Genomic DNA, 23,022 nt, shown 5'->3' with positions numbered 1-23,022 from the left:
TGCACGCACACCTCTCAAGAAATGCTCGTTTACACGAACACATGAATAACTAAATGCGTGTAAGCGAGTACTGCACATGGATGCCGCGGCTTCCTGTGACTATATCCCATTCCGGTTGTACCCTGTTTGGTTTGCAAAGAGCACAGGCAGTTTGTGCCCGACACTGGCGCGCTCCTGAGCTGCATTTCAAAAGTCGCCGATGACACCGAAAGGCGTGGAAATGCAGCCCTGTGAGCGGGGCTTCCGCTCTGCCTCAGCGGTGGTTTTCCTTTCCTGCTGTTTCTCTGCCTCTTGAACACTCGTCGCTGCCAGTGGAAGAAAGCTGGCGAAACGCCGCGGGGAATCGGCACAGGGGTCCGAGAACGCGCGCGGCCCACCTCGAATGTGCGAAAATCGAGAGTCCCAGGGCTCTCTTTTTTCACGCGCAAAACTGTGGAAAGTTTACATGCGGCGGAAAGGCTATCTCGCTGTTTTTGGCGTCAGTCGCCGTCTTAGGGCGGCACTTTCCGCCCCCGGAGCAGCCGCCCAGCTTGTTTGGGTTTCCATCTGGTTCCACGAGTTCGCTGACCTTCTGCGGAGTCGCTTGGGTGTTCCAAGTTCCTCGCAGAAACTTTCCTGCTGTACCTGACTGAGTGGCTAACCAAGCAGAGGCGCCTCGCTGTTTTTTCTGCCAAGCTGAGACGGTCGGTCTCCAGTTTGGTCGTCTATCCTCTCAGACTAGGCTCCGGGGGGAGCGCTGGACTTACGGAGCAGCCTTGTGGGAGAGCCGGGGATGTCCAGCAAGTCTGCCTGTGTGTTCCTCGCGAGTGTTTCCGCATGGGTCACCCGCAGACCGGTGAGTCCGAGTGCGTTACACCCGGCGTCAGAAACGGAGCTCGGCCCAGAGTCACGCGCGACCGCAGTGCGGATCCCAAGAGCACGGCTTTTACAAGCTAAATTGGCTCCGAACAGTCTGCATAGAGGCGTGGCGAAAGCAGCATCGACGGCTCGATTGTCACTGTGTGTGGAACGGCAAGTACGCAGCTGCGTCTTTTATGAGGGCACAATGTGCATCTGGGGAGATTTCGACGCCACGGAAACGGGCCAAGAGTCCCGCTGAGCGCTCGACAGCCGAGGCAAAAGCAAGAACCGTCGAAGAGACCGAGCTTTTCTTTGCACTTTTCTCAGCTGTCGCCTTCCTAGAGGGCCTGAGGCAGCCGGCGCGGAAAAAACTCGCTTCTAACTCAGAAGAGAAGGAATGGGCGTCGCTGAGAGAGGAGGCTCATCCTGAATGAAGTCGCCCCCCAAAAGAGAGCAATCCCCCCCCCCCCCCCCCCATTTGATTCGCCTTCTTTCCGTCCCAGTCGAAGATTGGTCACAATCTCTCGAGGGCTGTTTGTGACCGAGAGCAGAGCCTCGGCGGCGACGCCTGTTTTCCAGTGAATCGCTGTCCTAGACTTTCTCCTACTGCAGGGATTTCCCAAAGTTGCGCACATCCGCGTTACCCCCCGCTGGTTCTCGCACAAGGGCCGTTTTCCTCAGCCAGGTCAGAGCTTGCTTCCGAGACCACAGAGTGCCTCCCCGCTACGTTGGCGTCGCCGCCTCGCCCTCCCGCGTTCTGCCTTTCTCAAACAGAAGCCCAGTGTGGACCCCTCGTGTGAAAGTCGACCTCGCGCACAGGGAAAGACGTGGATGGTCAAAACGTACTCACTTTTGCACGCGGAAATGTGCAGGTACTTCGACTGTCACGCACCGCGTTTTCGGGCCCGAGCGAAGCAGACACACGCATCTCCACTTTTTGTCTGCGGTGATTCAAAGAAAACGGCACACCGCGAGGAGACGACATCCCCGAGAGTCCAGAGAGAGGCACGAAGAAGACAAATCGCCAAGATGCGCTTTTTAGAAGCGCATGCCTCCGCGAAGGCACCGCGTGTCGCCACACAAAATTTTCTGCGTGTGTGTCTCTTTGCTGCTGTGTGTCTCCCCTGTTGTGGGGAGAGCGCCGGCGTCGGCTTATACACGGAGATTCGGCCCGCCCGCTGCTCTGTGGGAAGAAGGGGTGTTTTCCTCTTTCGTGTCCATCGACGGGTTTTGGAGAAAAGCCTTTAATGTGTAGGGGAGGAAGCAAAGGAGACCCCGAAAAAACTCAATCCAGAGGGAGAGAGGCAAGTTCTCCAGTCTAAACCGTTGAAACTTCGAGGTCTGTGCGAACCACGCAGCAGCCCCCCCTCCTCCATCTTCTTCCCTCCCAGCGAAAAAACGCGTGGCTCTCTCGTCTTCCTCGCCCCTGCTGTTGTGGAGGGAACGTTTTGGGGTCAGCCAGACTCTCGTCTACTTTTTCCTCTTTCTTGTGCTTCTTGCACTCTCTCTTGTGGTCCTGTCTCGTCGGCTCTTTTCCAGTTTTTCCGTCTGGTCTCTCCCCGTTTCGGACCCGTCTGAGAGCCACCCTGTCTCTGTGTATTGTTTTCGGTCTCTCTTCTTCTCTCGGCACGTCGCTCCATCTCCCTTTAGATTCTCGTTACGTCTTCAGCAGAAAGCAACTCCTTCGTCTCTCAAAAGGAAAATCTTCTCACAAACACGTCCGGCGTAGGGAACCCCCGTTCTGTTCCCCTCCCCTTTTCCTTCTCCAGGGTACTTTCTCCTTGGAGCACCTCTTCCAAACCAGAAAGAGAAGGAAGAGGCATCGTCTCTGTCTCTTCTTTTTCCCCCTTTTCTTTTTCTTTTTTCAAGATGCAGTCGAAATTCTGGGCGGCAGGCAGCGACGACTCTGAGGAGTCCGGGTTCTCCTCGTCCGACTCCGAGGGAGAACAGGAACAAGTTCAACTTGGCGAGGTAAATCTTCGGCGGGGAAACTTGGCCTTTTTCACCCAACTTTCTTCGGGTTCTCGCGTTCAGCTCTGAGTGACTGCTCCAAAAGGAGAGACACTCTGCTGCCTTTTCTTTTTTCTCTTCGTCCCGTCCGCCAACGTTTTCCCCCCACAGACTGTGTCTTTCTGGGGCCTTCTCCAGTTCTCTCTGAGCCACCGCAGAGAAAAAGAAAATTCGCGCTCTACCCTGTCAGAGTTCTGTCTGTTTTCCATTCAACTCCGCATGCAGCGGCGAGGAGGCTCTCCTAACCAAGTTCGTGGGGCGTCTTTCTGTCAGAGCCGTGGTGTCTCCGGCGTGTCTGTTGGAAGCCACTCGATTTGACCACCACGTCTCGCGTTTGTCTCGAGCACGAACGGAGGGCGCAGCGTCCGTCTTCCCTTTCTCCGCTTTTCTCTTTGGCTGTGGTTCGTCCCATGCAACAAACAATCTTCGCGTCTCCCTCTCCTGCGTCTCAGCTTGCTTCACCTGTCTTGTCCTCTCGGTCCCCGTCCGGGGCCTAGACCTGCTTCCGCTCTCCCGTTTTAAATCGACGTACGGTTTCTTTTCTTGTTTGCGTCTGGATAACGAGATGTGCAGGAGGCTTCCAATCCTGCCTGCCTGAGGGTGTCTCCTTGTGAGGGCTCACCGTGCAAAGAAACCGTGTGGCGTGCGCGTTTCCCTTGTCTCGAAATCAGTGTGTCTGTACCGCCATGAAGACGCAACCTCTTCCTCGAAGCCGCTGTTCCTGCGTCTACTCCGTTTTGGATGCATAGTGTCAATCCTTAACCGGAAGAAAATCTGCGCATAAGAAACTTTCTCCTCTTTCCTTTCTCTCTTTCAGACGACCCGCCGCCCCGTCGTGGCCTCGCGATGGGCTGCAGCGGAGACGAGCAGCAGCGATGACGAAGGCGGGCGCGTGGTGAAGTCTCTGAAGGATAGACGCTGGACTGCCATGCGAGAGACAATTCGCCAAATGAAAAACCACATGAAAATCGCGGATTTCTCGGAACTCTACAAAGGTAAGCGAGCAGGGAAATCTGAAGATCTTCTCCTCTCCGCCCCATACCCTCGCGATGTGCAGATCCCTGTCACAGTTTTCGGAGCTCTGTCTCTCTCCCAAGGAGCGGGTGGGGGGCGAGGGGTTTCCGCGTGTGTCCCCCCAGTCTGCCTCCCCGCTCGCGCTGACGAGGATTCAGGGTTTTCCCATGTCCCTGTGTCTTTCTTGCCTTTTCGCCCCTTTTTCTGATGTGTCGTGCGTCTCGCTTCCGAGTCGTGTCTCTCCTGCAGACTACGAAGGCCTGGTTCGCTGCTTGCAGAAGTCTCAGCAGATTGTCGAGCATGAGGGTTTGCCGAGTTTCTTCGTGCGCATCATCGTCGAGCTGGAACAGTTCCTCGAGGAGAAACACCGCGACAAGGAAGCCTTCAAAAAGCTCTCGAAGGCAAAAGCCACCGCCTTCAACACCTTGCGTGCGAAAGTCCGAAAGACCAACGAGCAGTGGCAAGAAAAAGTCGACGCATGCAAAGCGGACCCTTCCCAATTCGCGTCCAGCGAGAGCGATGATGACGACGGCTTCGATGTAAGTTTCGAAAAGATCCGAACGCCTCAACGAGAGAGGTTGCGAAGAGGCAGACTCGGGAGCCGCCGCGCGTGAGAGACGTGTTGCTGTTTCAAATCCCCGGAAACGAGCAGAGCCATGATCAGCCCACAAATCTTGACAGATCTGTGCATGTCAACGCTTTTGAAACCACTCGTGGTCAGCTTCAGTCTGTACCATGCATGCATACACGCACATGTATATATGTATGTATATGTATATGTGTATGAGTGTGTATTTATGCACAGATGCCTGTATGTATATGCCCATGTTTGCATGTGTGAAGCGAGGGAGTATGGTGTGTTTTTGTGGTTCTTCAGTCGGATGACAGCAGCGACTTGTCGGATATCTCAGAGTCGTCTGAGAGCGAAGACAGCGAAGATGAGAAGCCGAAGAGGAAGGCGAAGGACGACGATTCGGAGGATTCAGACGAGGGCAGTGAGTGGTCGGATTCGGAGGCCTCGTCGTTGTCTTCGGGCGAGGAGACGGACAAGCACAAGGCGGCGATGGCGAAGTGGGGTTTGCGTTCGGATGGCGAGAAGTCTCGGAAGCAGAAGGAGAAGAAGAAGACGAAGCGCGTCTCTTCAAAGACGAAGGACGATGGCGTCTCGACACCTCGGGGCGAAGGCGCTGCCGCCGAGTTCTCGATCAAGGACATGGAATGTCTGTTTGACACGAGTGACCTGAACGCCGACGTGATTCGCAAGCGAGTCCAGATGGTGGTTGAGAAACGCGGCCGCCGCGGAGTCGACCGCCTCGAGCAAACGAGGATCCTGAAGCGCCTCGCGGAGCTCGCGGCTCTCGTGGGGCCCCAGAGCGAGTTGGAGGTTTTGGGTCACCTGATTAGCGCGGAATTCGACACGACCAGCGGCGTGTTTGCATGCTTGAGCAGCGCCATCTGGTTGGATGTTTACCACCAACTCGAGTGCGTCCTCGGCCACCTGGAAGAAGGCGTGAGGAAGGCGCGAGAAAGCGGGAAGACCGAGCAGGCGTCGCTCTACGTCCTGGTCCCCACAATCTTGGCCTCCACAGACGCCGTCGATGCCGCCCTCGCGGCGCCAGACGCCCAGGCGGTCTCTTCAGGCATTCTCACGAGCTTCGTCGAGCGACTCGACGATGAACTGATGAAGAGTCTCCAGTTCACCGACGTCCATTCGGAGGAATACAAGGAACGACTCGGCCAGAGCGTCGACATGATGGCCGTCCTCTGCCGCGCTTGGGTCCACCTCACGGACTGCCAGTCCAAGCCGCAGGCGGCGACTCTCGCACTCCGCATTAACGAACACATGCACTACAAGTAGGCGCTTCCGGGTGAAGAATAGGGAACGGGAACAAACGAACTGGGAAAACAGATGCAGTCTGGGTCACGGACTCTCGATCAGGAGAGAAGGGGAAGGACGCGGGGGGGGGGGGGGGGGATCCAGCTTCGTCGCTGCGGGTTGATGGAGAAGCGATGTCCTGGCGAGTTGAAGACTTTTGGGCTCCGGGGTGTCTCTGGCGGATACCGGAGTGGGGAACGGGCCGAAGGTCTCCAAAAAGCTAGCTCTGGCCGCGCCGCAGGACGGCTCGGGGACGTGCTCTGGGTTTTCTTTGCGCATGTGGGGAGTGGGAGAGCTCAAGAGGTTCACGCGAGTCCGTGCATCTCCAAACACGAAAGAGACCGTTCTTTTGTTCCTCGCACTGCGGTTTCTCCAGGCATGACACGATTGCAGCAAGCATGTGGGACCTCGTCCGCAAGCGCGTGCCCGCTGACGTGGCGGAGCACCTTCCCGACGAAAACACCAAACCGTCCGATTTCGTCGAGAAACTGACAAACATCGTCTTCGAATCGGGTGAGTTTCTCAGAGCTTTCCGCCTCAACGCACAACGCCCCTCGAGGCCTTCGTATTTCTACCCCGCTCATCTGCTCGGAAATGTAAACAACCTCGGCGCGTGCATCCATATCTGTATTCACATATACACGCATACAAACGTATATATATATATATGCATATATAAATATATATGAATGCGTGAATATATCTGCATACATCCGCCGGTTCGGGCTCGTCGCTGGGCGTGTAATTGTCCATTTGGCCTGTCCAGAAAGAAGTGTTTTTCCTGGGAAACGGAACTTGCGTGGGTCTGTGACGGCTCTTTCTGAAGGCGGGCGTGCTTCGTTGGCGCGGCAGGTTCGGCGCGTCCGTCCCGATTCCCCGTTTGAGTCGGTTGTCGGTGCGACGGCGTCTTCTCCCGCGCACCATCGCGGCTCTCCTTTTTGTCTCTGCAGAGAGTTCGCGCGAACGCACGCGCGCGTTATTGCATCTGGCGTACAGCCGAGCCCTTCACGACGACTTCTACAAGGCGCGCGACTTGCTCCACACGCCCAACATGCAAGAGCTGGCTCTCCAAACGGACACGCAGACTCAGATTCTGTACAACCGTGACCTGGTCCAGTTGGGGTTGTGCGCCTTCCGTAACGGGCGCATCAACGAGGCGCATGCGTGCCTGTCCGAAGTTTGCCCGAAGCACAAGGAGTTGCTGGCTCAGGGACTCTCAAACCTGAAGAACGTCGAGTGCACGCCTGAGCAGGAGCGCGCCGAGAAGCGCCGCCTGTTGCCCTACCACATGCACATAAGCATGGAGCTCATAGAAGGCGCCCACAACATGTAAGGTCCACCTCGCAGCAAGCTGTGCGCCAGGGGGGGGGGGGGGGGCTGGCTGGAAATCGGCCACATCGCGAGTGATGCGATTCTATGCGGGGGATGCGTTTGTACGTCCTGGGTTGCCTAGAAACGGGCGTCGAGAAACGCGGAAAGGCAGAGACGCAAAACAGTCCAGTGCATATATGCATTTGTACAGAGCGAAGATTTAGATGCCACCAAAGACCCGAGAACTTACACAATGTTGCGTGTGCGTGTGTGTGTGATTGTTCAGCTGCGCGATGTTGATTGAAGTTCCCCACATGGCGCACGATCCGTACGAACACCGGAAGCGCCCGATCAGCAAGCACTTCCGCCGCATGCTGGAGACCTACGACAAGCAAGCGTTTCTGGGCCCGCCGGAGAATGCGCGCGAAACTGTGATGGCGGCGACGAAAGCTCTTCAGAGAGGCGACTGGAAGGAGTGTTGCCGGTTCATCTTCAGTCTCGGCATTTGGGAGAAGTTGATGAACGCCACGGAAATCCAGGAAATGCTGAAGAAGAAAGTGAAGCAGGAGGCCATGCGCACCTACATCTTTACAGTACGTCCACCTGTTGACAAAAAGCGAGAACAACACCCAATAGAGAAAGCTCAGACTCAAGTTCGATCGCGGCGGGGCCTGCCGAAACGCTCCGTGTTGCTGTCGCAAACGAGACTTGCAGGAAAAGGTTTTTCTCCGAGGAAATGTGAATGCGGGCCGGCGCGAGTCCACATCGCGTCCTGCTCGTGCATCTCCGGCGTCACCGCTTTGAGAGAAATCTTCTTATGCAAATCGAGCCTGTGTGTGTTTTTCCCTTCAGTATCTGACGCTCTACGACTCCTTCTCCATCTCGCAGTTGTGCGGCATGTTCGAGCTCCCGGAGAGTACCGTCCACTCCATTGTTAGCAAGGTACGCTCTTTCCCACAACAACCGTTCAGAGGGAGAAAGGACTCCGACCTTTTAGAGGCAAATGCCTTCAAGTGTGGCTGTCCCCTCGTTTGTATACAGGGGTGCCTATGTACTGGTTCGGCGGCCCATTCTGGTGCGTAGGCAGCAACGCTGTTTAGGGTATTCTTGAATATTTCTGGACAGGATGGCGGCTATGTCGTTGTCCTCATGGGCTTGCGTCTTGGGTGTCTATCATTTTCGATTCTGGAAATGGTTCCTGGCCTGCGCGGATCTGTGGCAGCTGGAATGTGCGAAAGAATTCGTTCTTCATGGGTGTTTGCAGATGATGATCAACGAGGAAATCCACGCGAGTTGGGATGAGAGCAGCCAGTTCATTCTCATTAGCCGCGTGGAGCGCACGCGTCTCCAGCAACTCGCCACGACGCTGGCAGAGAACGTGAACAACGCTGTGGAGCAGAATGAATTGACCTTGAACATGAAGAATCCAAAGTAAGCAGGCTAGTGTCACATCCACCCTCCACAAGACGAAGCGTATCGATTGGCAGGTGTTTCTTTCCACCTCGGCACATACGCGCACATACCTATACATATATATATATATATATATACCTATGTATATGCACCCATATATATATATATATATATATATATATATACATATATATATGCAGTTGTGCATACGTTTTCGCCGTGAAGCTTCCATGTGACCCGTGTCGGTTTGGTAGGTCACTTGCTTTTTTTAGGGAGCGTCGATCTGCGCGTTGTCATTGCCTGTCGACTCGTCTGTTGCGCGCGCGTGTGTGCAGGTTCGCCCTTTCTCACGACCGTCGCTTCCAGATGCGGGGCGACGGCCAAGGCGACAGGTTCGGGTGGGGCGGCCGCGAGCGCGAAGGGGACGGCGGCCCAGGAGGCCCTGGGGGCCGGCGCTTCGGGCGCGGGGGGCGCGGGGGCTTCGGGCCCGGTCGGGGTGCAGGCCGCGGAGGTCGGGGACGGGGTCGCGGAGGTCTTCGCGCAGGCGCCGGCCGAGGCTGGATGGGCGATCGCGGCGAGGGCGGGAACTGGGGCGCCGGCGGGGGCGACAGGTGGAGCGCGCGACAAAAGTATTGAGCGCGTCCTCTCGACTGGCGACATGCGTCTAGCAAAAAAAAGACGATCAAACGTTAAGCGATATGGACTCGGCATGTGTGCACTTGTACGGGTGTGCGTGTAGATATCACTGGGCTTTGACTGAGCTGTTTGGAGATTGCGTAGGGCTCGCTATTCTGTCACGTACCTACATATTCTACACCCGGTGGAGGGTTTCGCCAGTGTGGTCACCCGCAAGAGCGCGAGAGGCTCTGCGTGTGACCGAGAAGCTTCGTTCTCCGTTATGGACAGGAAGATTCCTGCGTGGAGCAGAGATTTAAGCCCTGCGTATGTGTATATGTACATGCATATACCCGGACCCAAGTGGCGCCGTGTTCGCATGCTTCTCCATGTGTCGAGACTTCTCTTTTTCTGTTACCTAGCTGAAAGGAAAGCTCTTTCTCATATGTACCGTCTCACGAGTGAAGGAGGGGATGAAGGTCGCATCGCCTGTCGCAGTTTCTCTTGAAGCTCGGTTTCTCGACATGCCAGACAGGTGGTGGTCCACGAAGTGTCTGACTGAAACGGACATGCGTATATATGTATGTCCATGCCCCCACTATACATACATTTCGTATACAGAGTCTGGGACACGTGCCCAGAATATAACTGACGGTGCACTCATTCAGGCCGCTTCTGCGCGGGAGAGTGTCTGCAGTGCGCGTTCTCTTCTCCGGAATTCTTTTGCTGTCTAGTCTTCTCTAGCAAAGGGACACTTCGGTCGTTTGTGCGCATCGATTGAGCGAGGCTTTTGTCTCCGACCCCTTTCTCTGTGTCAGTCGATTCACGAGGTTTGACCACGCAGAACGAAGCAACTCGCCCCGCTTCGCAGTCCTTTTCGACGTCTTAGGATCCAAAAGGTTCTGTGCTTCGTGATCCGGCGACTGCGGTCGCTCGCCTTTCCTTTATAGGCGTTCGGGCCCAACGGTTTCACGCTGGAAAAATAGGTGTGCCTTTCGTTGTCTGTTATTTCCGACAGAGTAGGATGTTTAAGCTCGGTGGTCATCTGCCCGAGAGAACTCTCCCGCCGGTGCCAGGACACAACGGACGAGAAAAGAGCATGCAACGGGATTTTCTCTTGCAGCGTTTTTCTTGTCTGCTGCCTCTATCTGCACCGGGGGGAGAGCGATGCGAGTGCCCAGCGGGCGGGCGCGTGCGTTTTGCGCGTTGCCAAAGTCCGTTTGTCCTCGCTTGAAGAAAAGGTCTCGGGCAAAACTAAACTGTGACGCTGAGTCAGCCTGGTGTCTTGTTTCCCGGTTCGCGTCGGTGCTTGGGTTTCCTGAGCTTACCGTGGTTCCCAAGTAGTTGCGCGTGTAGGGCAATGTGGCAACTGGGTGTTACGTTGCGTTGTCATTCCGGCGAGTGGTTGATGGGAAACACATGCCCCATAAGCGTGCGGGAAACAGCTAGGGGGAACTCATGTCAGCCGCATACGGTTATTATGATTATAGATAGCTTTGTATGACCCGGTGTGGAAAGTTGCTGGCGAAAGCGAATAACACAAAGAGCAACGCGCCGGGATGAGAAAAAACGCGCGTGCCAACACGCTATACATTGTGGGTGGAGAGATACAGCAGACAGTCGAATCTCTTACAAGTCCACTTTCTAACCCTAGATGTCGCCGTCCATCGAAAAAAAAAAAGAGAACTGCCCAGGCGCCGGCGTGAGAGCTTGGCAAAAAAGTGGCCTTTCGTGCTTCAACGCTTCTTTGTGGCGCTTTTCAGCCTCTCGCGAAACTGAGTGGCAGAAAGCAAATGGGACTACACGAACGGGCGAAGGCAGTCACTGTCAGTGGTAGAATCGCTGCTTGTGTTTCTTTGCCCACAAAAGATAACCAGGAGGAACCCGGCCCTGGAGGACCACGCAAATATATACATATATATATATATATATATATATGACTGGTTTATTGAGCTTCCTCGGCGCAGCAGTAATGAATATTTTCAGCTTGCATTTTTGAAGCGGTCTCTCGAAAAGAGGAGCTGTCCTATGTTCCTTGGGAAATCTCAGGGCTAGGATGCCACCTTTCTCTTGTTTCACACACTCGATTCCTTGAAGACAGACAGCTTCAGCTTTTATTTTGTATCCAATTTCGAAGACCCATCGATGCGGACCTCTAGGTTCTTCTTGCTGTCGCGACAGGGGACCGCTGTGGGATCTCGGCGGAATGACGGTTTTCTATGCTAGTCGTGTGCTAGGGAATCAGTATGTCGAGCCACATGCAGGGAAGCCTGATCGTGTGCACACTGAGGTGTTTTCGTTTGTGGCAAGCTGTTTGATACTGTCGTTGGAAATTGGCAATGCGGTGTACCGAAATTATTAGCAAACACATAGCTGAGGAGAGGCTTCACTTCTACCGTGAGACAAGTTTAGTATATCTGGACAACCATATTCGCCTTCATTTTCATAGCTGTCCGTAATTTAGCCTGTAGTTAATTTTACGCCGACTTGCCTACACTGTAGCCCCGATTTTTACATGAGCCATGCGATTTCTGCGTTTCGCACCTCAGAAGCGAACTCAAAAGAAAACGTAAAGAACAGGCTGACAGGACCGACTGGAAATCCAAAAAGACTGTCGTGCTCAACCTACTGTGTGTGGATTAACGTGTAGACCAGTCGTCAGAGAAAACGGGGGGACACGGTGCTGTTGCCGCCTGTCTATTTCTGCTTTGCGGTGTCGCATCCGGGTGAGAAAGATAGGGTTACCACTTACCCGAAAACGGTCATTGGAAAAAGGAAGCGCTTGTACGGACACAGGAGAGGCGTGTAAAATCTATGGAAAAACGGAACGGAAAGAGTGTGCACCAGGCTGCTTGGCTCGGCGTGTCCGTCGAGGAACGGCCGGCAGTCTGTGCGCTTCGCCTCGGCGGATCTGTGTGCCGATGCGGCCGTTTTTTCGTCGCCCGCGCGTTCCACGTTCTCCATACTTATTTCTGCATTTACAAACCGGATTTCCTGCGAGATTGCGCGAGACGAGGAATCGAAGTTCGGGTCAATGCTCAGCTGTGCCTACACGAGGTGCTGAAAGACCTCGAGGGTGCGAAAGAGAAACGTCTCGGCAAAGCATACGCCTCAGGGTCACGAACTCACGAACTCCGAGAAGTTCCAGCTCCCCTGATGGTCATGCAAACTGGTGTCTTGCAGCCGTGCCATCCGAGCGCAACTGGCGAGTGCGCGAACCTGTGCGCGTTTTGCCTGGTGCTAGCCATTGGGTTTTTCATGTCGAGAGTAGCTGCCACGACTCCGATGCCTCGCGCCTGTACTATTCCTGTTGGCGTTTGTTTGAGCATTCTTCCTTCCTCAGAAAGAGAGAGACGTACACGCAGTTCGGTTGCCCCGTAGGCTTCTTTTTTCTACCAAGTTTTTTCTCCGAAGCATACGCTTCAGTTCTTTGTTCGTTCGGAGCGTCTGGAAAACCGGACACGGCAGCAGCGACCGCTTGCTCGATACCCGCTTCCTGCTAACGCGCTCCTCGACTTTGTTCCTTTCCGCGATTTCCCCCACTTTTTCGTCGCTTTTTGTTGTGAATAACGAACACGCTCGTCAATTCCGTCTTGAGGACTGGTATCCGCTGACTGCACTCCCCAGAAATCAATTTTTTGCGGCCAGATTGTACCAGCGATTTCGCGTCGAGCGCGCCGTCGTGCCCGTCCACCGAGTGTCCCTGGCAAGACCTAACCGGGGACAAGACCTGCGGAGGAAGCCGGTTTGAGGGGACGCGAACTAGGAAGTGTCGTCCCACCGAGAAATAATTGACCCTCTGTCTTTTTGTCTCCTGGACACATTTTCGTGTTGCGTTTGGTTCGTTCGCTGTCTTCGTTTATCGTCGTGCGAGGCACCCGCTGGGAGAAGAGGCGCGAACGGCTGGGCGGCTGGTGCGCCTCTCTACACCCGATTGTTAGCTGCAAGTCAAAGAGCGCCTTCTTCTTTCGCTCAGCGTCGTCTCACTGCTCACCGGTAAACATATGAAATAGCCTTCCTGACTTTTCTGTAGGGTAGAGTGTTCTGTGCTAGGTTTTTCTCGAGAATCGCTGGACCAGCATCTCGACAGAGAGCTATTTCGAGTGTCACGCGACGCAACCTGAAAACTTCACGACCTAGGGACATCAAATTCGAGGATTTCCAGCAGTATGCTGTCGACATTTTCCAAGCTCTTTTCGGGCTCCAAAGGAGAGCCTGAAAAGCCGTGTGCCCCCGAAGATGGGCCACAGCCCCAAGCCAACGGCGCGGCCGCGCCGCCGCTGGACCCGGCGAGCCCCGAGTGGTTGAGCTACTACGCTCAAGTGGCGCCTCCGGAGATCAGCAGATGGGTGAATCCCGAGGACGGTTCGGGTTCGATTCCATATGAGAAGCTGATTGAGAATCTCAACTCCCTGAACATCCCCGCAGTCCCGATGAAGGCGTTCTCTCCGGAAACCGCCGACAACGGGTCCGCGCCGTTCCCACTTGCCTCTCTCAGGTCTCGGAATGTTTCCACCGCCTCAGCTATTCCCATCCGCCAGGCGTCCCTTAAACAGCCTCGCGGCATCTCGCAAACTTCTGCACAGCGTTCAGCCTCGGCAGCGCCTTCGTCCAGGGCGCCAGACGACCGGCTTCAGAGTGAACTGCAAGGCAGTGCCGTCCAGGCAGGCGCGGCTTCAGAGGCTGGCCGCCCTGCCGGCTCGCGATGCCGATCGGTGAGCGTTGCGTCGGGAGTGTTTCCACACGCAGCTCAAGAGCAAACTGCGCGTTTCCACAGTGCTGCGCCGTCCGAGCCTCCCCTGTATGTGCCGGTCACGTCGACGACTCGTGCGTACATTGGTCCTGTGCCGGACGTAAGAGGCCCCATCAGCGGGATGGCCAAGGCCGAGCTTTCTCGCCCCGGCCCTCACTCCCAGGTGCCTCCAGACTATATCGAAATTACCAACACGCGCCAAACGCAGTACCACGGAGTTCCTCCCGCGTTCCAGATGCAGGTGGAAGGCGCAGAAAACACCGGGAACGAAGCAGGCGAACCCGCGGGCATCAACGCGCCCGTGGTTTCGACTGCTGGACAGCAGGGAGCGCCACTGGCTCAGGTTTACGGAACGCGTTTGGCGTCGAACGGTCCCTTCCACAAACCCCCCGCGATCTTTCTCCAACCCGTGCTGGACGGGCAGGACGCACAAGCAGCGGCAGGCGGAAAGGCAAGCGCGCCTGCGCCGCCTCTGGAAAAGGGCGTGACGTACAAACTGGGCCACTACGTGTGGAGCGAAGAAGACGTTAGGTTCGGAACGGCGCATAAACCGGACCCACCTCTGGACCCGCTCGTGAGGTACCTTTGTGCTGGTGCAATTTTCCCTGAGGTCGTAGGTCCGGAAGAGCCGGAGAAGCTCACCGACGCCCAGCAGCAGGAAGAAGCCCCGCTGCCTGGTGCACAAGCGAGCGCGGAGAACGGGGCGCGCATCAGCGGCAACGCTGAAGAACCCCCCGCCATCGCCAACACCGTCGAGGACTTGGGCATTCCGTCCATCGTGGAATTCTGCCAGAGAAAGCGCACAGAGTTGGAGAAGATGAACGATGACTGCGTGAGGGTTCGGGATGACGCTGAGAGCAACGGCAATCTGAGCAACAAGGGCGGCCGTGGCGGGCTCTGCTCGGCGCGACGCGTTCCGAAGGGATTTGTCGTGTTTGTTGAGTTGCCGCTCATCACTGCGGACGTGAGTGCGGCTGGCCTCTGGCCCGCGTTTCAAAGTCTCACAGACGAGCAGAAGGCAACCCTGGAGACTCTCGAAGGCAGCGCGGCTGATCTGTCCAACGTCGAGGCTCTCACGTGCACGCTGCAGTGCAAGCAGGCCGGCATGCTGAAATCCGCCGGGGCCTTCCAGGATTTTTTCGGGAAGATGAAAGTGAACGCACACGCCTTGAGCAGAGGACGCGGTTGGGCGCTCTATCCTCGAGCGGCTCGCGTAAAGCACTCGTGCCGACCCAACGTGACGTACCGCAACCTCGACGGCTTGTTGGTCGTTTTTGCCCTCGAGGACATTGAGGAGGATGCCCCGATTACAATGAGTTACATTGATCAACTCTACGTTCCAACGGAGGAACGACGCAAGCGCGTGATGGCCACGAAACGCATCTTCTGTCAGTGCACGCGCTGCATGGATGTCTGCCAAAAAGAACGGAAGATCCTGTGCCCCGAGTGCCGCCCCACGAAGCTTCGCTTTACTGAGGATCGCGAAGCGCAGGAAGCCTCCCAGGTATCGCCGCTGTCTGCCGTTGTTCCAACGACGCTGCCTCCGCTGCCGGAAACGGATCAGGAATATCTAGACGCTCAGCGAAGTGCTAGTGCCGACGAAGAATCCGAGGGATGCATCGCGAAGGAGACTCAGCCGAGCCTCAAGACCGCCTCTTCCTTCGAAGAATCGTGCCACAGTTCCGACTATGAAGGCAGTGCGGAAGAGAAGTCTTTGGACTGCTGTTCATCCGACTGCCTGTCCTCGAGTGACGGCGAAGAAGAGCATCGGTGCCAAGAGGTCGTGGCCGAGACCAAAGACGACCAGCAAGACGCCGGAGCCTCCGACGAGGAGATCTCCAGCGGAGCAGACAGCTCGAAGCTCAAGACAGCTTGCGTCGACAGCACGACGGCGTCGCCCCCTTCGAGCGAGACCGAGTCCAGAATCGATGACGAGGCCGCCTGGAAAGCAGGAGGGAAGAGCAAGACAGCTCCGAAAGGCGCACTGCTTTTGAGCCTCACGTCCGCCGAAACCATGGCTAGTGCGAGATGCGACGCGCTGTCGAGCGGCAGCAACGACAACTGGAGCAGCGATTCAGAGGCCGGACAGGCAAGCAGCCTGGCTGGGGGAACTGAGAAGGATGTCGGTTCGGAACACGAGGAACGAGAACTTCAAGGCCGTCTTAGTGGAGCCGGTATGCCGAGAAACTACTGCGTGTATGAGGGCGAGGATTGCTGGCACTGCTACACCTGTCAGAAGACGTTCCGAGACGAAGATCTGCCCACGGGAATGGAGCGGTATTTAGTGGGAAAATACGGCGTTCTGCGGGAGAAGTTTGGACGGCCTTGCCCGGAGGAATGGAGCGACGAGTGCGGCAAGCTGCTGAGGACTGTCGAGAAAGTTCTCGGAGTCGAGCATTGGCTGTATGCCGCAGGTCAGTTGTTGCTTGCGCAGCTGTACCTCGGCATGTGGATGGGTGGTCTCGTCGTCGACGAAATTTTCTCAAAGGCCACGGAGCACGCAGCAACCTTCCTCGACTTTGCAAACCGTTTCGTGCCTGAGGCGCTGTCAACCGATGCGGCACCTCTCTTGGTGGCCCTCTTGCGTATTCAACTCTTTAGTGGGCAGTGGAAAGATTTCGTGGACTCGATTGAACACTACGGCATACTCACCGTCATCCGAGACGGCTTGGGAAAGTGGGACGAGGTGTATGCGTCGTTTGCAAGCGCATATCTATATCTGAAAAAGCAGGTGGAACAGAAGAACGAGGAGCCTGGTCTTGCGATTCTCCACCGTTTCGCTCACGCTTCCCAGTACACTTTAGCTCTGGACGCTCAGTACTACGAGACGATCGAGACGGAGAAGCGAGCAAAGATCGAGGCAGCAGAGCAGGCGGCACGCCAGAGAGAGGAAGAAGCGCGTCTCCGCGCAGAGGACCGGCAGCGTCGCATTGCCCAAGCGAAAAAGAACATCGCAGCTCTGAAGGCTGCCGCACCCCTGGCTGCGCCAGAAAGCCAGAGCATGCTGAAAGTAACAGATGTCACGATGACCCATCCGGATGGCGTCGTCCAGAAGTACCTGAGGAACCACGCACTGCCTGGGCACGCACAAGACGCGGTTCGTGCAAGTCGTCTCATGAAAGTAGGCGACAGAGCTGTCCCGGCGCCCGGTGAAGGCATCACGTCTGTGGTTTCGAGCGCGGAGCGCGCAGCTGAGGCGGCATACGAGGACGCGAAACGTCTTCAGCAGCTGGCCGTCGAGGGGCACTACTCCGCCGCTTTGGCTGCAGCGGCAGGTGTGCCGGGTTCCCAGAACGGCACTTATTTGCCGTTGCTCATGTTGGCTGATCCCCTTGAAGCCCGAGCAGAGCAGCGCCGTCAACTGAGAAAGACAATGCAGCTTCTCGAGCGTGAGCGGAAGAAGCGAGAACAGATTATCCGTGCGATTGAGCAAGGCAAGGAAGAATTCGACGCAGAGCTCGACTTTGGAGACGACGGCGAGCTGGGTGATGACTCGTCTGAGCAGGAGGCAGCCGAGGAAGAGAAGGAGAAAGGATTTATCTACAGAATCCCGGGGCTGCACGGAACAGCGCCAGGCGAGTATGTGACCATCTCGCAGCTGAACCATACGAAGAACGGGAGATACCCGCCGCTTCCTTTCTTCAAATCCTTCTTCTACATCGACCACGAGGCGCGAAAGCTGGACGGAGCACCCAAGGACGCGTCCGCGGTGAGTGTAATCGGATGTGGATCCGGGGGACCTCCACCCCTAAGCTTTGACGAACTGGAGGATATCGAAGGCGCCAAAAGGATGTACCTGCAAAAGGAAAACAAGGAATACTCTGAAGAGCTGCAGGCACGGGTTAACTACCGTTTGGCGCAAAGGACGGCAGAGGCCGCAGCTGCGCTTCGAGCGTCCGAGACAAAGAGAAAGGGCAAGGCCTCGGGAATGTTCGGCGGACGTTCCGCGCAAACAGACGGCGTGGAGGCCGCCCCGCGACTCCTAGTCGGCGAGAGACTCCGCGAGAGAGAGCGGAATGACTCAGCTGCTCTGCTCGAGGCGACAAATGAAGCAGTTCGGGAAATGGCTCTTTACGAGGCTGAGACGCAGCGTCGCATCCAGCAGTTCCGGGAAGAGGCTCGAGCAAAGCTCGGGCAGAGCGGGCAGGAAGTCGCCGGTCAGGAAGATCTGGCGCATGTCGGGCGCGCTGACGATGCCGCTGCGATCGAGATGGCCTCACTTGAGGAAAGCAACGCTCTCCCGGCGGGTGCAGAGAAAGGAAATGTCCTTATGGCCCCCTTCTCGCAGCAGAAGGTCTGCTACCGGGTTGACGGACAAGATATCCAACAAGTACAGGGCGATATGGACGCGGCGGTCTCATTGGATCGCAACGACCAGACCGTCTGGGCGGTTCAACCGCTTGAACAAGGCCCGCAGGTGACAGACAGAATTGACCGTGCATACGCACAAGTTGTTCAGAGCGAACCAGAGGAAGCAACGGCTGACGTGGAACAAGCTGAGTTTCTCCGCTTCGAGCCGCCCCAACCACAGGGACACGGACTGTCCCTTAAGCTGAAACCTCTCGACTTTTCTCACGTTCCCCCTCCTCCTCCAGTGCTCAGTGCACCTTCAAGTGGAAGACTTCAGCCTTTCGACCCCAGCATTTTCTCCCATTCTCAGTACAAGATGGTATGCCGGAAGGGACTTCAAAGATTGCCGCACGGCAACTAGTTGGGGCTCCCACAGCGACTCTCGAATCCTGTGCACAATCGTCCGATGGAGCAGGCATATTTCAGCAGGCGTATCACCCCGAACATGCCTCTCAGAGGGAATCCCGATCTCAATTTAATAACGTCAGGGAAAGTACAACAAGAGCAATGATGTCTCACAAGAAAACCGCATCCACTGTTTTCTGCCACAAGCAGGAGAAGCCGTAAAAAAGGCGATCGGCGTTGGTGTCGTTGTTTGCTCCTTTCATGTGATAGTTAGGTGCCCCCTTTCATCTCTTCCGGGATACAGACGGCTGTTCCAGTTTCCACTTTTTAGGATGCATGCGGCCAGATAGTGTCAAATAAATCTTTCGGCTTTAGTTCTGGCGCGCCGGATCGTGCAGGTCTATTCGCCGCTGAAATTCGTGATGATCGCCAAGGCCTCATTTCGATTAGAGTTGTCCCCCCCTCTGTAATTAGAATGTCTACCTGAATACATCTCCGTTGGCATGTTGGGCCCAAGAGAAGTTGCCTACATGCTCTACCGGTCAACAATGCGGGGCAGTCTTAGGTTTCGAGACACGTAGAGGGGCTGCGACGCTCCTTTGTGGTCAAAAGATGTCTTTTTACTGAGTCTGAGTCTGTCCATTGGTCCCACTCTTTAGAGGTGATGTGCTCCCAGTTTTGCCCAGCACGAATGATTTTCACTGGGGGCCATGGGAAGATGCTGACGGGTAGCTTTGACCATCCGTCTTCGTTTCACCTGTTTCATACCAATAATGCAGTCATTTTCCCAGCCTGCTGTGTAGAAGGCGTGAAGGCCCTATGATGGCATTAGTGAAACCGACAAGTGTCTTTCATGATGTGGGAATCTTTGGGCGTCTGCTTTAACGAATTGTGTGAAATATGGCACGGTATGCCCTGTCTAGACGCAAGGATGATCTCGGCGGAGAATCATCGATCCCTTTACTTGGCGTTTAATTGGCGTTGTGTGTGCATTTCTTTCTTTTTAGCAGTCAGTCATGAGGGGCGAGCTCACTGGTCAATTGTTCAAGCAAACGCCCATTTTTTTGTAGCAGGCCATTCTCGCATGCATGTAACGATTTCCGCGTGTGCTCCTGTGTAGGCTACGCAGGTGGCCACGTGCCGCACGCCTGCTTTCGTGGTCTTGTGCAAGAGTTTTTTGGCTTGTAGAGGTTCAGCGGCCGAGGAGTTCTGAAATTAGCAACTTTGTAGCCAATCGTATTCCAGCAGGAAAGCGTGGCGGATGAATTCGCACAAGTGGACCGGACGAGCCAGCGACCTCCCGCTTAGCCACGACACGTTGGGGCAGTGATTGAAGGGAAAATGTGTTCAACGACTTTTGTTTATACATGTATATCGATCATCGCATTTGTGACCAGGCGTCTGTGACGCAAGTCACTTGAGAGAGCATATTGAGACAAGAATTCAGTAGTTTAACCCGAACTTGCGCTAAATGGGGATTGGAACAGATGTCGCAGGGGGACAACTACTGGCTGCCCCCAGCCGCCAAGTCACACGCGGAGCAGAGCTTTCGCAGTCGACACCTGGGCCTGCGGTATCGGTCTTGTCCTCTTGAAGCACACTGACTCCCATGGCGTGCTACCCGTTCGAGGTTAAAACCCGCCCACACTACGGTTTTGATGCATCTCTGGCCTCAGACTTAGTTTACACTTCACTATCATCGCGTGCAAACATCCCTAAAAATTCCTTGTCCACCAGCAGCGATCCGTCCTCTATTTCACTAGCGAGCTTGGGCTGTTCGAAGTAGGCAAGTCCTTGACTATCAGTGCAAGAACACTCTCATTTTTCACCCGGACGCAGTGACGAGGTGCCAACCGCGGTTGGCGTCGGAGCAGGAATCGTGACAACAGGGAGAAAAGCACCGCTTACCATTGTGGAAATAATACCTGGCAGTAAAAACGTTATTGTATCCTTAGGAAGCCAGCTGCTTGTTAAGAGATCCTCCTACTGTGTTCTACGGAACTATGTGCAGTACGTTATTCAGGATAGAGGCCATCCGAGTGGTATATTAGGTATAACGCGTGAGGATCTACCTGAAACATCACCTGTGCATTCCAAACCGTACCGTCTGCTCCATCTTCCTGGTCAGTCACCGTTTCAGTATGATCGTATCTGGCGCAAATGCCAGGGTGTAGCGGCTGCTTGGTTGCGCCGTCGATCATGCTTCAGGGTGTGCACCGCATGAGCGTTCCACGAAATCCTATGAAAAACCTACAAACCTTGAGCGTGCACGTCGTCCGTTTGACAGAGCTGCAGCACGTCAATGCATTGTTGGCACATCTCAAAAAGTTGACTCCCTTTTGCCAGTATTAAACGTTTTCTAGCAAGAGAGATCTTCCTTCGCTCAGGCAGAAATCAGGAGGCTGAAATCAGGGTTTATCTCTAACCGTCGCTCCGTAGCTTTGTAAAGGCTTTGTGGTATCTGGAGAAAGTTGTTAAATACTGTCACGGATGGAGCTATATGCGAGCTACTTCCTCTAAGGGAATGAACGTGCTCCTTGGAGACGCATCACACAAAGGCTGCATCTACTGTTCGCGGTCAAGATAACTCTGAAAGTAACGCTGCTGTGCTCATACGAAGCGAGGCTGCTTCCGACAATGGGATCAATTCATCCACAAGTTGAAGGGCCTTGTCATTCGTTCAACATGTCTACATCATGCATGGGGGACACAAGATGCAATGATACTCATCCTGGGGAACAGGATGCGAAAGATCGAAAAATCATTCAGCGCACGGCTGGAACATGTTAGGCACTTAGAGTTTCTTGCCAGGTGGTGGAAGAGGAGCGCCGGTCACTGGAAGCTCGACACACTTCTCTTCATACGCGACGTCGTAGCACGTGTAGGGAATCTGAATACTATCAGACCTGAAGCATGTTCCAGCACGCTCCGATTTCAGCGTCTCGCAACGGATTGCTGGTTGCTGCTTCTTGCAAGGGATTTGTTGAACGTCCTGGATGACGGTTGTGCAGGTGCCCATCTCATACACCGGAACATAGATGCACTTTTCCTCAGTCGTCTGCTCAGGGCATGGCACCTCAATCTGATGCTTCTTCTCTTCCAGGCACGGCTGCATGGTAAGTTGCTGCTCATCACGGCAGGCTTCCTGGAACTCTTGTCGAGTGCATGGCTTCTCAACTGTCTTGAACAAGGTTGCCACGCAAGTGTCCCTCTTCGGCTTCTTCACCTCGTAGCACTTCTCCTCAAATTCATGTCGCTGGCACGGGAAGCTCTCGTTCTTCTTTTCGAAGCGATAGCCTTGCTTCTTGATCATTTTGGGCACATCATCGCACACTTCTTCTTGAGTCTGAGCCTCGCAAGGTACCTCAATCTCTTTGGAAACCCGTCGGGAGCAAACCTTAGGGATAGCAACCGATTCCATGGAGCACTGCGTGTCTGGGACTTGCTTTGGGCACATTTCTGTCACATTCTTGACGATTTGACGCGTGCAGACTTTGGGCACTGCCACTAGAACTTCCTCGGTGCAAGGGTACGTCTCAATCTCCTCAGATAGGACCTCGACCAGCTCGCAGTTCCCGCCTTTCTTCGCAGGCCCCAAACGCCTGAGTTTTTTCGAATGCTCTTTCTTGCTGGGGGCGCATCGCTCTATCAGTGCCTTCTTCGGAATACGTCGAGAGCAGGTCTTTTGAACTGAGTCGTGTTTCGTTTCACTGCAGTCATAAGCCTCCTCCGCAACAATTTGCTTTTCACACGGCTCCTGAACCAGCTTGGAAGTCTCAAAGCACCGCTTTTCCCACTTTGTCTCAGGGCAAGAATACTGCTCTTCTGTCTCGATACGCTTCCGGCATTGCCCTGCTTTCGTGTGCAGCTTCGTTGTGCACACTTTCTCCAAGATCGTGTCTTCGTACTCGTATGGCACAGGCGACTCGACCGTCCTGTTGCACATGTCATTCACCAAGCGCATCTCAACCTCGCATTCTCGGTGTGTCTCAGAACCCCAGCACGCATACTCCTGCTCAAACGCTTCAGATTCGTAGCAAACGTCTTGGCTTGGCCGAGAGATAATCTCACACTGTGGCACGTTGATGATTTTTGGGCAAGCTCCAGCAATCTTCTCAGTCACCGACTTCTTGCAAGTCTTATTCAAGGTGACGGGGATCGTCGAGCACAGTTGCTGCTTGGTGGCCTTCGGACATTCATATTGGACTTCTTTTTGGACTAGCTCGTAGCAGGTATCAGGTGCTTCCTCACTGATGGTATGGCAAACCTCTTCTTCAATAGGCGAGGGACAAGTGTACGGGCGAGAAACTTTTTCTTCCTTGTAGCATGTCTTCTCGATGCTGTAGGGAACTTGAAAGCACTCCCTCTCAACATTCAAAGGGTTAGGCTTTGCAGTGGTTGTCGTAGTGTAGCCACCTTTCTTTCCAGGTCCGGCTTCTGCCCCATTGCTCACTGCCAGAAAGACAGCGACGGAAACGGCTCCAGCAAACTTCAT

General features: G+C 55.0%; 3 protein-coding genes across 3 annotated transcripts; 2 read left to right on the top strand and 1 right to left on the bottom strand.

Annotated features, from left to right (window-relative positions):
* Positions 1–2,709: 2,709 nt before the first annotated feature.
* On the top strand, positions 2,710–9,100 carry NCLIV_001520 (eukaryotic translation initiation factor 3 subunit C, related; the record flags this gene model as incomplete). Its single annotated transcript, XM_003879650.1, has 10 exons — positions 2,710–2,811; positions 3,668–3,845; positions 4,114–4,403; positions 4,742–5,718; positions 6,117–6,253; positions 6,691–7,069; positions 7,338–7,644; positions 7,904–7,993; positions 8,316–8,482; positions 8,800–9,100. The coding sequence occupies 10 exons, from the start codon at positions 2,710–2,712 to the stop codon at positions 9,098–9,100; spliced, it is 2,928 nt and encodes a 975-aa protein (XP_003879699.1).
* Positions 9,101–13,248: 4,148 nt separating this feature from the next.
* Positions 13,249–18,543, top strand: NCLIV_001510 (conserved hypothetical protein; the record flags this gene model as incomplete). The annotated part of the gene is made up of 1 exon (XM_003879649.1): positions 13,249–18,543. The coding sequence occupies one exon, from the start codon at positions 13,249–13,251 to the stop codon at positions 18,541–18,543; it is 5,295 nt and encodes a 1,764-aa protein (XP_003879698.1).
* Positions 18,544–21,321: 2,778 nt separating this feature from the next.
* On the bottom strand, positions 21,322–23,022 carry NCLIV_001500 (hypothetical protein; the record flags this gene model as incomplete). Its single annotated transcript, XM_003879648.1, has 1 exon — positions 21,322–23,022. One exon carries the CDS (start codon positions 23,020–23,022, stop codon positions 21,322–21,324), a length of 1,701 nt encoding a protein of 566 aa, XP_003879697.1.

The sequence above is a fragment of the Neospora caninum genome, chromosome Ia, assembly GCF_000208865.1.
Source record: "Neospora caninum Liverpool complete genome, chromosome Ia".
Taxonomy (NCBI): Eukaryota; Apicomplexa; class Conoidasida; order Eucoccidiorida; family Sarcocystidae; genus Neospora; species Neospora caninum.
Note: the sequence above shows the minus strand (reverse complement) of the source record. Positions and strands in the feature narration are given on the sequence as shown.